The sequence below is a fragment of the Sinohyriopsis cumingii genome, chromosome 9 (genome assembly GCF_028554795.1).
Source record: "Sinohyriopsis cumingii isolate HCF-2022 chromosome 9, ASM2855479v2, whole genome shotgun sequence".
Taxonomy (NCBI): Eukaryota; Metazoa; Mollusca; class Bivalvia; order Unionida; family Unionidae; genus Sinohyriopsis; species Sinohyriopsis cumingii.
Window position 1 is genome coordinate 97,760,958 of NC_142969.1, and position 14,484 is coordinate 97,775,441.

Consider the following 14,484-nt stretch of genomic DNA (forward strand, 5'->3'; position numbering starts at 1 on the left):
GCTTTGGTCAAAGTTTTAGAAAATGCCCACTAAGGCTTTGGTCACAGTTTTTATTTTCTTTGCGTTCTGTTCGTGCTTGCATTAAATCATTTTGAAGTCTATACAATATATTTTGTGACATGTTCGCTTAAGATTCAACATTGAGGTCATTGTGCCACAGTTTACTACATTTCCAACTATAGTTAAATTTTCACAAATGTGATGATGAAGACGATATATGAGATGAATATCATTATTTATCGAAATATTTCTTTTTTCACTTTCGAGCAAAAGTGTTATTAGAAAGAAATGTTTTATGCTAGACCAGATATTTTGAATATATGCATATTTAGAGCACAATGTTAAACTCTTCTTCGCGTGCATGAGTCCCTGATAAACTCTACTATATTCATGTACGTCCGAGATAAAAATCTACTATGTTCTTGTCAGTCCTTGGTAAACTCTACTGTGTTCTTGTCAGTCTTTGGTAAACTCTACTGTGTTCTTGTCAGTCTTTGGTAAACTCTACTGTGTTCTTGTCAGTCTTTGGTAAACTATACTATGTTCTTGTCAGTCTTTGGTAAACTATACTATGTTCTTGTCAGTCTTTGTAAAACTCTACTGCGTTCATTCTACAAGGGTATGCTTATGATTTCGTGTTCGTCACAGTGTTACGCAAATTCATTCTGCGGGTTTAAAAATATTACAATTAGTACGCAATAGTAATTGAAATGTTGTGACGCTGTAATTAATGTCATTTTGACATTCATTTTAAACCGGCTAGGACGACCTGCATAATAACTGCTACCTATTGATGAACTCTTTTGTTGGAAAATATATTGTATCGTCATCAAAAACCTATATGCCAACAAATAAGCACTAGATTAATCGATTCGTAACAATAGAAACGGAAATGACTTGATGTTCAGCATACTGGGCCGTTACAAATTTTGGTGTCTCTTGTCTTGCATTTGTTGTGTTCAAAAAAGAGCTGATGTCCGCTCCACATTTCAGATATCTGTACTTTTGACGATGGATTCTGCAGCTGGGTCCAAGTACAAACGGATGATTTTGATTGGAAAAGACAATCAGGACCCACTTCTTCAAATTATACTGGCCCGCAAAGTGGTCACACTAACGGAAAAGGTAATTATGAATTTCACTTTATTTTCCGTAACGGGTACGAATATTTCAACTGCAATGATATTTGTTTCTTTTATTTTTCATTATGTGTATGTCTTGGCATCAAGCGAGACGATTTTGTTTCAAACATTGGTCACGAGCATTGAATTTTCCTAGAGAAATGGATACTTGTCTTTTATAACCATAGTATTTCCAAGAAATGTTAAATTGCATGAACCTCAAATAGAACAACAATTTATAAAACTACTCTGCTTCATGCACAACAAATATTTCAGTACTGATTGTATATATTTTCTGCAAAGGTGAATAAACGAATAAACAAAGATCACAAGAGCAACTTTCTTATCAGTACAACATTTATCATTTATCAAATATTGGATAGCTGTATATGTCAACATTTGTACAAGGCACAACAAAAAGTCAAAATATTCCATAACCAATTCACCTAAAGGACAACAATTTTCGGAAAAGAAGAAATAAACAATGTTGACATGGAAATTGATCATGCATCGTTAGTGTTGATCAAGTAAAGTATTGCATTGAGACGAAAATTGTGCATTTAAGTTGTGCATGAAAATTGATCATACAGAGTTAGTGTACATTTAAGTTGTACATGGAAATTGATCATACAGGGTGAGTGTACATTTAAGTTGTACATGGAAATTGATCATACAGAGTGAGTGTACATTTACGTTGTACATGGAAATTGATCATACAGAATTAGTGTACATTTAAGTTGTACATGAAAATTAATCATACAGAGAAAGTGTACATTTAAGTTGTAAATGGAAATTGATCATACAGAGTTAGTGTATATTTAAGTTGTACATGGAAATTGTTCACACAGAGTTAGTGTACATTTAAGTTGTACATGGAAATTGATCATACAGAGTTAGTGTACATTTAAGTTGTGCATGGAAATTGATCATACAGAGTAAGTATGCATTTAAGTTGTGCGTGGAAATTGATCATACATAGTGTACATTTAAGTTGTGCATGAAAATTGACCATACAGATTTAGTGTACATTTAAGTTGTACATGAAAATTGATTATACAGAGTGAGTGTACATTTAAGTTGTACATGGAAATTGATCATAGAGAGGTAATGTACATTTAAGTTGTACATGGAAATTGATCATACAGAGTTAGTGTACATTGAAGTTGTGCATTCTTGCTGCAATTATGTAGGGATCATGCGCTTTAGATTGAATGTCTTCTTTGTAACTGATATAATAGCTTAATACCAAAGGGAAAGCACTCCAAATCAACGTCTTTCTGAAATTTTCCGTTCAACCTTGAACTGATGTAAGCATGTATGATCGCATTTCTTTCCAAATTAATTACATGTTGAGATTACCATACCTCTACGAGTACCTCGATATTTCACTGATGGTCATAAGTGTATTTGCTAGAGGCTGATATTAAGTTATTTTTGAATTGACGTTAACAATGTACTTGTTTCTCGGGCAAAAGTCAACCATCGTCCAAAGCCTACCTGTCTGAGGCCTTATAGTTGAGTACCATTCATTCGCTTATCAACGGGGACCATGTAAGGTTTGTACATCCTTTGCATACGACTTCTCACCGATAATCTCGAGTCTGCTGGAAACTAGCAGAAATACTGTTGTCTAATATAATATCGACTTTTATTACGTTCCAGTTCAAATGCTATATTGACAGGATTTAAACGCTATGTTTAAAATGTATGAAATTGATCTAGTTTTAAAGTCCCCACCATCTCTAAAGTAGCAAGGGACTTGAACAGGCAAACCAAACTCTCGTGTGATATACAAATTATAGCAGAAGTTGTTTCCCTTTGAGTGTAAATCGTTCTAATGAAACGCTTGATGAGCTGGTGGATATGTATGCTATATTTTAAAATTTGGACTTTAATGGTGTTTTTATGTTCGCGAATTAAATTTTACCGGCGGTTCCTAAACAGATATTTGCGACAACCAAAAGTTCATTTATGTCACTATATTTTCAAAATCAAATATAGTTATGTCCGGTTCAGATTAATACCTTCTAATCGTTTGAGCTTTAATCAATGCAATGTTTCTAGATTTGCCGAGCATATGACGCAGTCAGTATTAACACAGTATTATCCGTCCACTTCAAAATAGTCCTATTTTCGAAGCGACACATATTTAAAATTGGCCTCTGGACATTATTTTTAAAAAAAATGTAAGTACATAACTGTAAATGATAACAACCGTTCTCATTACTGTATGCGTATTCAACAATTAAACCTATCTGAAAAATGACTATATTTTTAAGACTAAACTGTTACTTGACCTTGATCTAGATAACTTGACCTAGAATACAGTGCGTTTGACTTTGCGTGAACATAATTTGAGCTGCAATTTAAATTTATGACGACATTTTTACGACAATGTCTCGGTGTTTTGTATTTTGTAATCAGTCGATGACTCAGTCATAAGTGTAATAGAAAACAACAGAAACGTACATGTTTTTGTTCAGAACTAATTTCAGCCATGCAAAATAGGAAGTAACAAATCAACCCGTCACAATATTAACTAACGCATTAGCCCTGCACAACATCAACAAATTAACTCTACACAACATAAACTAGCACAACCTCATCTGGGTTGTCTGATTTTAGAGATAGATGAATAGATAGGTAACTTAAATGATATGGAAATATACTGGTTCTTCATTTATCTTTAGTCGGCGTAGGAATTAATGAAATTCACCTGCTTGTATTTTTTGTTTATTTTAGTCGATCTTTGAAATTGCTTCCTACACAGTTGATTGAATTAGAAAATGGAACTCATCATATAACAATACCCAGTCTACACTGGACTGTATCCTTGTGTCATTTGTTCTCTAGAAAAGGTCTCTATATCATCACATATTATTAAGACATATACAGTCCGGTTCTCTTTCTTTAATGGCCTTCTCTACAGGCACAGTGGACTACTACATGTACATCAATGCATTATCGGTAAAAAAGGGACAGAAAGCTATTCTGCGTCATGCAGGGTTTAATCGACCTGGGCGTGCTTGTCTTTCCTTCTGGTACCACATGTATGGGGAAAAGATGGGACAGCTGAGAGTGCACGTGCAGAGGAATCGCGACTCTCCATTTCCGGTATGGTCTAAGACTGGAGACCAAGGTACAAACTGGACATTAGCAGCAGTAGATTTAGAAGTCGATCCAGGTGTCAGTCTTGAATTTGCTGGAATACGAGGGAGCGGTGCTCGTGGAGACATAGCCCTGGACGATGTTTCAATGTTCGCTCGATCTTGTTTTGGTAAATAAAAATCGAATATACTTAAACATTATGTATAGATTTCTCGATCAGCACAAAATGTAACTGGTTTCGTCCATTATATTACAGTATGCCAACATTTGACTCCTTTGTTTTAGAAAAGGTTATGGTAAGGGTTTAGTTTTAACTCAAATTGCTAGTTTTTTTGTCTAGTTATTTGTTTATAAATGTAAGTTTTAAATGTCACTTAACATTTAGGTACATATTCATCTATGTAAGTTGGTTTATTTATAATTTGCTTTGTACATTGCACATCAATTATCTTCACTGGTCAAAATTCTAATAATCAGACTGATTTTAATTATTCTGGCCCCCATAATGGTAATCAGACTATCATTAATTATTGTGGTTCCCATTATAACCATTACGCACAAATGATCAATATGATTGGGATCCGCATTAAAAATTAACCCATTAGTAATTAGGTATTAAAACAAAATAAATGCGATACAACCCCTACACTGTAAGTAGTGAATGGGGGCACCCTAGCCTCAATGGAATTAGCATTACAGACAGGGTCCCGGCACTCTAGCCTCAATGGAAATTTAACATGGGGAATACAAGCCCGGCACCCTAGCCTCAATGGGAATTAGCATTACAGACAGGGTCCCGGCACTCTAGCCTCAATGGAAATTGAACATGGGGAATACAAGCCCGGCACTCTAGCCTCAAGGGGAATTTAACATGGGAAAAAGTCTTGGGCAACTCTAGCCTCAATGGGAATTACCATTACAGGACCCCTTGGGACAATCTGGGGACTATGTAAATTTAACATGGGGAAAAATCATGGGACAATCTGGGGACTATGTAAATTTAACATGGGAATAGATTGTGGGTCTGTTGTGCGACAAAATGGAACAGGGTCGGGACCCTATTTTAATAAGGTCCCGACCTGAGGGGTCTATGGAAAGGGAACAGGGGAGAGGGATAGAACACACACACACACACACACACATATTAAATAACAAAAGAGGTAGGCAATTGAAAGTCGATCTCTTTTCGAGAGATGTGAGTGGCCCTGAAAAGGGCCTTTGGTTTCTGTTAATACACCCTTAACATAAAGGGCATCTGTGACTTCTTCTTGTCCTTAGGCTTCGTCTCACTGTAGGACCGTAAATCAGGACTCTTTTGAGGCATCCTTGCCTCTCGACGTAAATCCTACGTATCCATAGGTTGCTGTCGGTCCTATGGACAACTGTCGATTCGGATCGGACATACATCGGTATGTCCGTCCTGAACATCATTGTTGACACAAGGGTGGAAGATTCAACGTCAGTCCACATGCTGAGGCGACGAGAACAGGTAAATCAATGCAGTGAACTGTGCTTATTTATAGGTAGAGGAAGGGTTGAAACGGATTGAGTTCATTGACCAATCCAAACACGCGTTAAAAAATTCAGTCAGCTCGCATCCAATCCGAAGAGAACAGTCTGTGACGTCACGTGGTCTATATAGATTCGCTAGCGCCTGTGTGCAGTCAATCCATGCGACAGTTATTCAACATGACGGAAACTCAGAAAACGATCCATTGGGGTGAACCAGCAGTGGAGACCACCCAAGGGAACCCGGACTTACTTTCAGAAGAGGTCAATTGGGATTTTGTGGATTTTCTTACCAAGCAAGAATTTGTTCCGAAACCTTCGACACCTTCTTCATTACCGCACGTGGAGAATTTTAGACAGAGACAGAAAGAAGAATTGGAGAAATTTATACAACGACAAAAGGAACCGGAACAAGCTTTTCTTTTACAGCAACAACAGAAGAAGAGGTAAGAAAAAAACAAGAAGAAGAAGCAGCAAAGAAACAAGAGGGTGAAAATCAAACGGTCACAGTACTGTTAGACATTTTAGCGGAGTTAAGAAGTCTGAAACAAATGTAACAGACTTCTTTATCACGACCGAGAAGAATACGACCTTCCCGAGCTAAACACGCCAACCCTGTGACTAAGCCTACCGTACCACCCTTACTGATTTCAACCAAATCATCATCATCAGAAGTAGGCCTCGGCCGTGGCAAAGGCTTAAGGCAGTTAAAGTTGATTGCTTAAACTCACCCCTACACCAAAAACCAAAGGCCCTTTTCAGGGCCACCCACTTCTCTCGAAAAGGGATAGACTTTCAATTGCCAATAACTCAAAAACAAAAAAAACAAAAAAATAAAAACATTTTACCCCTATAGTACGTGTGTATGAGTGCGTGAGTGTAGCTTCTTATTTAAAATCAAAACTGAAAGACACTTACCTTTTTTATACCTAATTTATTCTTTTATCAATAGTTACAATCCCATTCACAATTCACAACAGAGCAATTTAAAAAGTTCATAGACTTCTTCTCTTTCTTTGTTTACTCTCTCTGTTTTTTAAATTTCTTCACCGTCACAGTCTTTTCCTCCTCTTCCTCCTCACTTTCTTCCCTTCTTTTCTTCTCCTGTTTCTTTTTCTTCACTTTCTACTTTCTTCCTCTTCTTCTTCCTCTCCAGAATCCCTCTCTTCTTGCTCCTCTTGTTTCTTAGGGCAATCTGGAGACCAATGTCCTTTTTCTTGACAATAATAACAGGTATCTTGACTTTTGTCTTTTCTAACCCCTTTTTTTCTATTTTGACGGTCTGGACACTCTGAAGATCAATCCCCTTTCTTCTGACAGATATAGCAAGTATCTTGACTTTTATCTCGAAAGGAAGGAGAGTAGTCCGTCGGCTGGTCTGAAGAAAATTTTCTAATGACCCCTCGCAACGCTCTGATGAAACGTTCCGTCTGGGTAGTCTCTTCCATCGTTGTGCTCGGTTTGAGAGTGACATGAATAGTGAAAGGACAAGACACATACCCTTTATATACACTGGTCTGCTAGGACTATAAATTAGACCATGGTGTTTAAATTTTAGTCATTTGACTTTTTTCACTCAAGATGAAACGATCCAGTTCATTTGAGAAGAAAGAAGAAGAAAGTAAGAGGCAGAAACGTGATCCATCGCCTCGTACCAGAGCTGAAGTCTTGGCAAAAATTCATGCCAGTGATTTTGAAGAGAACATGAGTGAACCAGAATCCGAACCCTCTAAACAAAGTTCACCACCCTTAGTTAACCCTGAAAAGTACTATTCCATTCGAGAGACCGAAAAGCGCTCCTCTAGAAAATTTAGAACCACGGCTTGCAAATACACGGTGAAGTTTAAAGATTTCAAGTCCGAAGTACAGTTAGAGAAAGCAGAAGGGTTCATCACTGGGGTGTGTGATTCTTTGCTCACCACACTCAAGCGACAATGTCAAACCAAATAAGACGATCGCATGAGACTTTCCATACAACACGACGGTTTGAAATCCCCTGTTTGGATCGAGTTTAGCACCCCTGCAGAATTGACTGCTTCCAAAGTCATGGACAAAATTCAACACGTACAACAATCCAATGACCAGTTTGACATCACCGATGGTAAAGCCACACTGGACATGACCCACGTCTCTCCTCCTCAAGGGACTGGACGCAAAAAGATGTTATTGGTGGACGAGCTTCGCAGCACCAAAACAAGTCTCGTCCGAATTCACAACCCTCAAGACCAGATGTGTTTAGCCAGGGCCATCGTGGTGGGACGAACCTATGTCAACAAGAACGACACGGTAGAATGGAAAAGAGCCTGGAAAACTATTCGACAATCGGACCGAGCCAAACAACGAAACGAAGCAGAACTCCTGTTACAACAAGCTGGCTTGCCCAAAGACAAACCCTGTGGTATTCCTGAAATGCAAAAATTGCAAGATGCCCTAGCTCCATTCTACACCTTGAAAGTGCACCCTCAAGAAGTGCGCGGGCCTCTGTTGTTTCGAGGGAAAGACTTTAAGGATGGAAAATACATTCACCTTTATCATCACGATAACCATTTCGATACCATTGCCAGTATCACTGCATTCCTGGGATACAGTTATTACTGTGAGTAATGTGACTATGGCTATAAAAATCGAGAGCAACACAAGCATTGCGGATCGAAATGCTCAGGATGTTTGGCCTCTCCACCCTGTCTGAGCGAAGGACCAGTGCATTGTCCAGCTTGTCTGCGCACGTTTGTCAGCCCTGCCTGTTACCAGCAACATATCAAGACGCAAGGTTCACAGCAGAAATGTGCTTGTCAACTGCTGAGATTGTGCCCTACGTGTGGACAAGGCATACGTACCAACAGTGCCAAGGCACACGTATGTTCAGGAAAGAAAAAATGTCACATTTGTCACCATATCGTGGACATGGAAAACCAATGCTACGTGCACAAATACCAACCCCCACCAGAGAAAGAGGATGGTCACAAGAAGAAAGACAATTTCATCTTTTTCGATTTCGAATGCATGCAAGAGACTGGCATTCACATTCCTAATTTCTGCGTGGCTCATCGAGCGTGCGAGAAGTGCATTCAAGAACCTATCTTCAGTCATTGCCCTCACTGCAGCAAGATTCCTGGAGGACGTGAAAAAATCTTTCGGGGACCGAACACGCTAGCCGATTTTGCCCAATGGGTCTTAGATCCCATCGACAAGACGTGGAGCCAAGAGGACATCGAACGTTACGGGGATTGTCATCGTCATGCCACGGTGATGGCTCACAGTTTCTCCGGATACGATGGACAGTTTCTTTTGAGATACTATACGGAACAAGGCACCGAGCGTCCTAAAGTCACTTTGAACGGAGCCAAAATCATTTTCATGCAAGTGGGACAAGTACAGATTAAAGATTCGATGAGTTACTTGGCCATGCCTTTGAGCCGAATGCCTAAAACGTTTGGAATGACAGAAATGGCTAAAGGGTACTTTCCACACTTTTTCAATACGGAAGCCAATCAACACGCCGTTCTACCCCATTTGCCTGAGGCTGACTATTACGACCCCGACAACATACGTGCCGAACAAAGAGAAGCTTTCTACGTTTGGTACAAGGCTCACGCCTCCGACCCTTTCGACTTTCAGGAAGAAATGTTAAAGTATTGTCGTTCCGACGTGGACATTTTACGGCGATGCTGTGGAAAATTTCGAGAACTGTTCATTGAACACGGAGGGGTCGATCCTTTGAAAGAAGCTTGCACCATTGCCAAAGCGTGTTCCTTAGTGTACCGGCAACGATTCATGCCTCAAAAGACCGTGGCTGTCATCAGTCCTCAAACGACCCACTATGTCAAACGTCAATACTCGGTCAAAGCCCTACGCTGGTTACATTACTTGTGCGACAAGGAAGACAAGTGGATTCAGCATGCCCGCAACGGAGGGGGCGAAAAGACCATCGGAACGCATTTGGTCGATGGCTGGGACTTAGAAAACCCCAAGATCGTGTACGAGTTTAACGGTTGCTTATTTCATGGATGTCCCGTCTGTTACCCTGACCGTGGCACTAAAGATCAGTTTTTACAACGAACCATGGAAGACTTGTACCAGGCCACTTGTCAGCGACGCCTAAAGTTAGAACAAGAAGGATACCAAGTGGTGGAAATGTGGGAACACGAATACGATCACCGTTTGAAAACCGATCCCGAGTTTAAACGCCTCGTGGAAATTTACCAGTTCATGGACCCCCTGAACCCGAGGGATAGTTTGTACGGAGGAAGGATCAATGCCACCTGTTTGCTGTACCAAGCTGACGACGAGAAAGGAGAAGAAATCAAATACTTGGACGTGTGTTCGCTGTATCCCTACGTGTGCAAATATTGTCGCTTTCCTGCAGGGCACCCACAATTGTTCATCGAACACATCGACCCGAAAAACATTCGACAATACGAAGGCTTGATCATGTGCAAAGTTTTGCCTCCCACGAACCTATACCATCCCGTCTTACCTCACCATTGCCAAGGCAATCTGATGTTTCCTTTGTGCCGTACTTGTCCCGAAACGTGCAACCAAGATCAGCCTTGTCAGCACACCCAGGAAGAACGGGCTTTGACGGGAACCTGGCTCAGCGTAGAGTTGTTCAAAGCTCTGGACATGGGATATCAACTGTTAGAAGTGTACGAAATTTGTCACTTTCCCAAGACACAACAATACCACAAGGGTGACCCCAGTCAGAAAGGCATTTTCGCCAACTACGTGGATGCCTTTTTGAAACTGAAACAAGAAGCCAGTGGCTATCCTTCCTGGTGTCACACTCCCGAAGACCAAAAGACATTCAAAGAGAAATACTGGGCACAAGAAGGCATTACTTTAGATCACATCGAGAAAAACGAAGGCAGGCGATCGTTTGCCAAAGTGATGTTAAATTGCTTGTGGGGTAAAATGGCACAACGTCCGTGTTTACCCAAGACGGAGTATTTGACCGAACCTTCCCGCTACTTTCAGATGATTCACGACAAAACCAAATTCATGAAACACGTGGACGTCGTTCGCGAGGATTTGATCTTGGTCAATTACGAAGAAGATCTGGACTTTGTACAAGACGACCCTTTTGGAAATGTCATCATTGCGGCTTACGTGACAGCTCATGCTCGCTTAAAATTGTACGAAGCTTTAGAACTGTTAGGGGAACGCGTCCTGTACTTTGACACGGACAGATGCATTTACATCCATCACCCGAGTCAACAGCACCTTGACATAGAAGGAGACCGTTCAGGAGCCTGGACAGACGAGCATCCCGACGACAAGATTCTAAGTTTCGTCAGTGGCGGTCCAAAACATTACGGCTACGAATACCGGGACCCACAAGGAGAAGTGCACACGAAGTGTAAAGTGAAAGGATTGACTCTGAATTATCGTACCAGTCGAGTGGTGAACTTTGGGGTATTGAAAGAAGCCTTGCAATCTGGAGAGGATGAACACTTTAAAGTGACCACCTATCAACCCAACAAGATTGTACGTTTACCCACTCGACCCTTGGAAAAAGTCTATCAAATCGTGTACCAGAAGCAAGTGCGACTTCCCAATCATTTCACTCTACCGTATGGACACGTCGGTATTGGTCTGTATATAAAAAGGAACTCTAGGCAAGATCGATAGTTTATTGTGACTACCAAGACCAAGCGAACAAGATGAATACTTTCAGAGAAACACACAACACGTTCAGAAGGGCACAATTCAAGTTTGGGGGCTCTGAAGTGGAATGCGATTGTGAGCCTTGCGATGGGAACGATGCTATACGCTGTGACCTTAGCGATGCCGTAAAGCATCATGGGGAATTTGTTCTCACTGCCCCTATCATGGAAAGTGATGCTGTGCGTGTCAAACCTGAGGGATGCGAAAGCGATGCCACCCGTCCTCTTGGACACTTTACTGGATTTCATTTTAAAGGTGAATGTCTACCTTCACGTCTACCTCCCTACGGATGTCATCCAGCCCTGAGCAAACTCCTGTCCATGTCACCCAACCCTCATCGAAACGAACCTGTGAAAGACGAATATTCGTTCCCTGTGCGTTTGTCGGAATACTGCGACTTTGAAAATCGTCTTCAATCGTTCAAAGGAAAATGGCCTAAGTATCCGGGAGGACCGACCCCCGAAGAATTAGCCAGAGCCGGATTTTACTACTTGGGTGAAGGGGATAAAGTCAAGTGCTTCAGTTGCGGTGTGTCACTTCACCACTGGGAACCGCAAGATTCGGCCTACCTAGAACATGCTCGATGGTCACCGAATTGTCATTACTTACCCTTACTGGGACCGAGACATTGAAGTAACTTACCATCGTTGAAGAAGAAACCAGACTGGCTAAGTGTGAAATGTTGGACATCACCGAGAACGAAGATCTCTGGCTAGAAAGTACGTGTATTGTTTCCGAAACAAAGAGACTATAAAACAGGCTGCCATGCCACGACTTATGTCACATGTAATTGAACAGATTCCGTGGAAGGAACTCAATGACCATATTCAAACCGTGGATCATTACCATCGATTATTACAAGAACTGTATCCATTCAATTTGGGTCGACAAGTGGTGTGTGTCTTAGTGACTTGTTTTCTGGGATTTCGTTTACCAGCCGATTCCTTGTGGACTCTTTACAATCAGTACTTACCACCTCAATGGCCTTAAATGGTCACGAAAGACTCCTTTTACTCAAAGCCTTGCGTTTCATCTTGATACTTCTCGACCTCAACGGGAAAAAAAGATTCGTCAACTTTCAGCTACCGAAGACGTGTATGACGATGTGTGTGTAGCTTGTGACTTACACCCCTACTGGACAGATGTTTCATGACTGGAAAAAGGGGGGTTTTGAGGCTTGGACCCAAGAAGTGGCCTAGTATGCACGAGAGTTGTTCAAGGAATAAAGTTACTTTTCAACCCGTGTTAGTGACGGTGCCAGAACGGGACTGTCGTGGACAGGCCTGAAAGACCTTCGTCAACTTTTAGCTACCGAAGACGTGTATGACGATGTGTGTGTAGCTTGTGACTTACACCCCTACTGGACACATGTTAGTGACAGTGCCAGAAGAACCCGTCACCGAGAACAACCACTCGCTTCAGGACAGGACTGTCATGGACATTCCTGAAAGGTCATTCCGGGAGGACACTTGTGTGACAATACCTCATGTAGAGACTGTAACAACATTACACACTCTCCCCAGGACATCTTGGTTACCCAAAACATGTTGTACAGAGACTTGTTTATATTCCACTTTGATCGTTTTGATGTGTTTTTTATTCCTGTACATAATTATTTGGCTTTTATGTATTTTGTCTTTCGTGTTGTTCATATTTGAAACATTCAATAAACGTGTCCTAAAAAAGTATATAAACTCTCGTCTTGTTTGTTTTCGTGTCACAAGTGACATTCCTGACACTATGGCTACCTCTGCTGTCTCTGCTCCCTCTTCTTCTACTGTCAAAGTCATCGACGAACACTTAGATCGTGCCAGTTGGGAGGCTTTGTATCTTCGCCATCCCTTTAACATGCTCATTGCTGGACCTAGCGGTTCAGACAAAACCGAATTCGTCAAACGTTTGATCGATCATAAACATCATTTGATCGATCATCCACCTCAACGCATCGTGTGGTGTTACAAAGAGTGGCAATCGGCGTACAGCCTCTTGCGAGAAAGTCAAGGCGATTCCATCGTGTTTGTGGAAGGCATTCCTAAAGAAGACGACGGTATCGTCTCTGACTCCCGTCAAACCCATTTGGTCATTTTCGACGACATGTCAGGAGAAGACGAAGAAGAAATTAAACTGTGGTTTACGCGCAAAGGGCATCACCGTAATGCCGTGTCGTTTACGTCACCCAAAATTTGTTTCAACAAAGTAAAGCCCATCGCACCATCAGTGTCAATGCGCATTACGTGGTCTTGTTTAAAAGCCCTGGAGATAAGTCGCAAGTGCAAGTCTTAGCCAAACAGTTAGGAACGCCTTGGCTGACTCAGGCGTACGACGATGCCACTCAATCTCCACACGCCTATTTACTCGTCGATTTGAAACCTATGACCCCCGATGATTTGCGATTTCGTACCCACTTGTTTCACCACTGGTGCCAGGACGGAGGGCCTGTCCTGTACACGTATCCGTCCTCGACTTAACTTCATTCCACAAAAAAAAAATCTATAAAAACCTCAGACCCTTTTCGTCTGTCTCACACAACGTCAACATGACGTTCCTTCAGTCGCATCTTCCCGTCAAATTGATTCCTGCCTCAAATGGTATCAGTCGAGAAAAAAATCCACAAACACGACCTCGTGTCTTAGAAGCTAGTCTCAAAGAAGTCTTACGATGGTTCACGGTGACGGCACGTCAATTACTACAAGGGATCATTCAGGTTCCTCATCAAACCAAACGCTTTTTTGATCGAAACAAAGTCTCTTTGACCAAACTGGCCGATCCCCGCATCGACACTCAAACCAAAAAACAAATCATTTTGAAACCTGGAGGGAACGGTACTCTAGGAGGGGTCATCATTCGCTCTCTCTTAAGATGGGATCCTAATGCCCCCAAAGTTCTCCCCAAGAAAAAAGTCAAACGAAGTTCCAAGAAGAAGAAAAACACCAGGTCCCCAAGGAGACCCGTGTCTCCAAGAACTTCTCCAGTGGCGGGACCCTCCTCTTACCAGACACCACCCCGGAAAAAGAAAAGAAGCCCCCAGAAAAAGAAATAGAGAAAAAGTCCCCGGAAAAAGAAAAGTCCACAGAAGAAAACT

The 14,484-nt window shown here is 41.4% G+C and overlaps 1 protein-coding gene across 1 annotated transcript in view; it reads left to right on the forward strand.

Moving 5' to 3' along the window:
* The first annotated feature begins 1,005 nt into the window (after positions 1–1,005).
* Positions 1,006–14,484, forward strand: part of LOC149792301 (apical endosomal glycoprotein-like) — a 33,988-nt gene continuing 20,509 nt past the window's right edge. The window contains exons 1-2 of the mRNA XM_089969374.1: positions 1,006–1,125; positions 4,051–4,398. Coding sequence (XP_089825500.1) covers positions 4,068–4,398 — 331 coding nt within the window. The 5' untranslated portion in view covers positions 1,006–1,125; positions 4,051–4,067. The remainder of the gene's footprint in view (positions 1,126–4,050; positions 4,399–14,484) is intronic.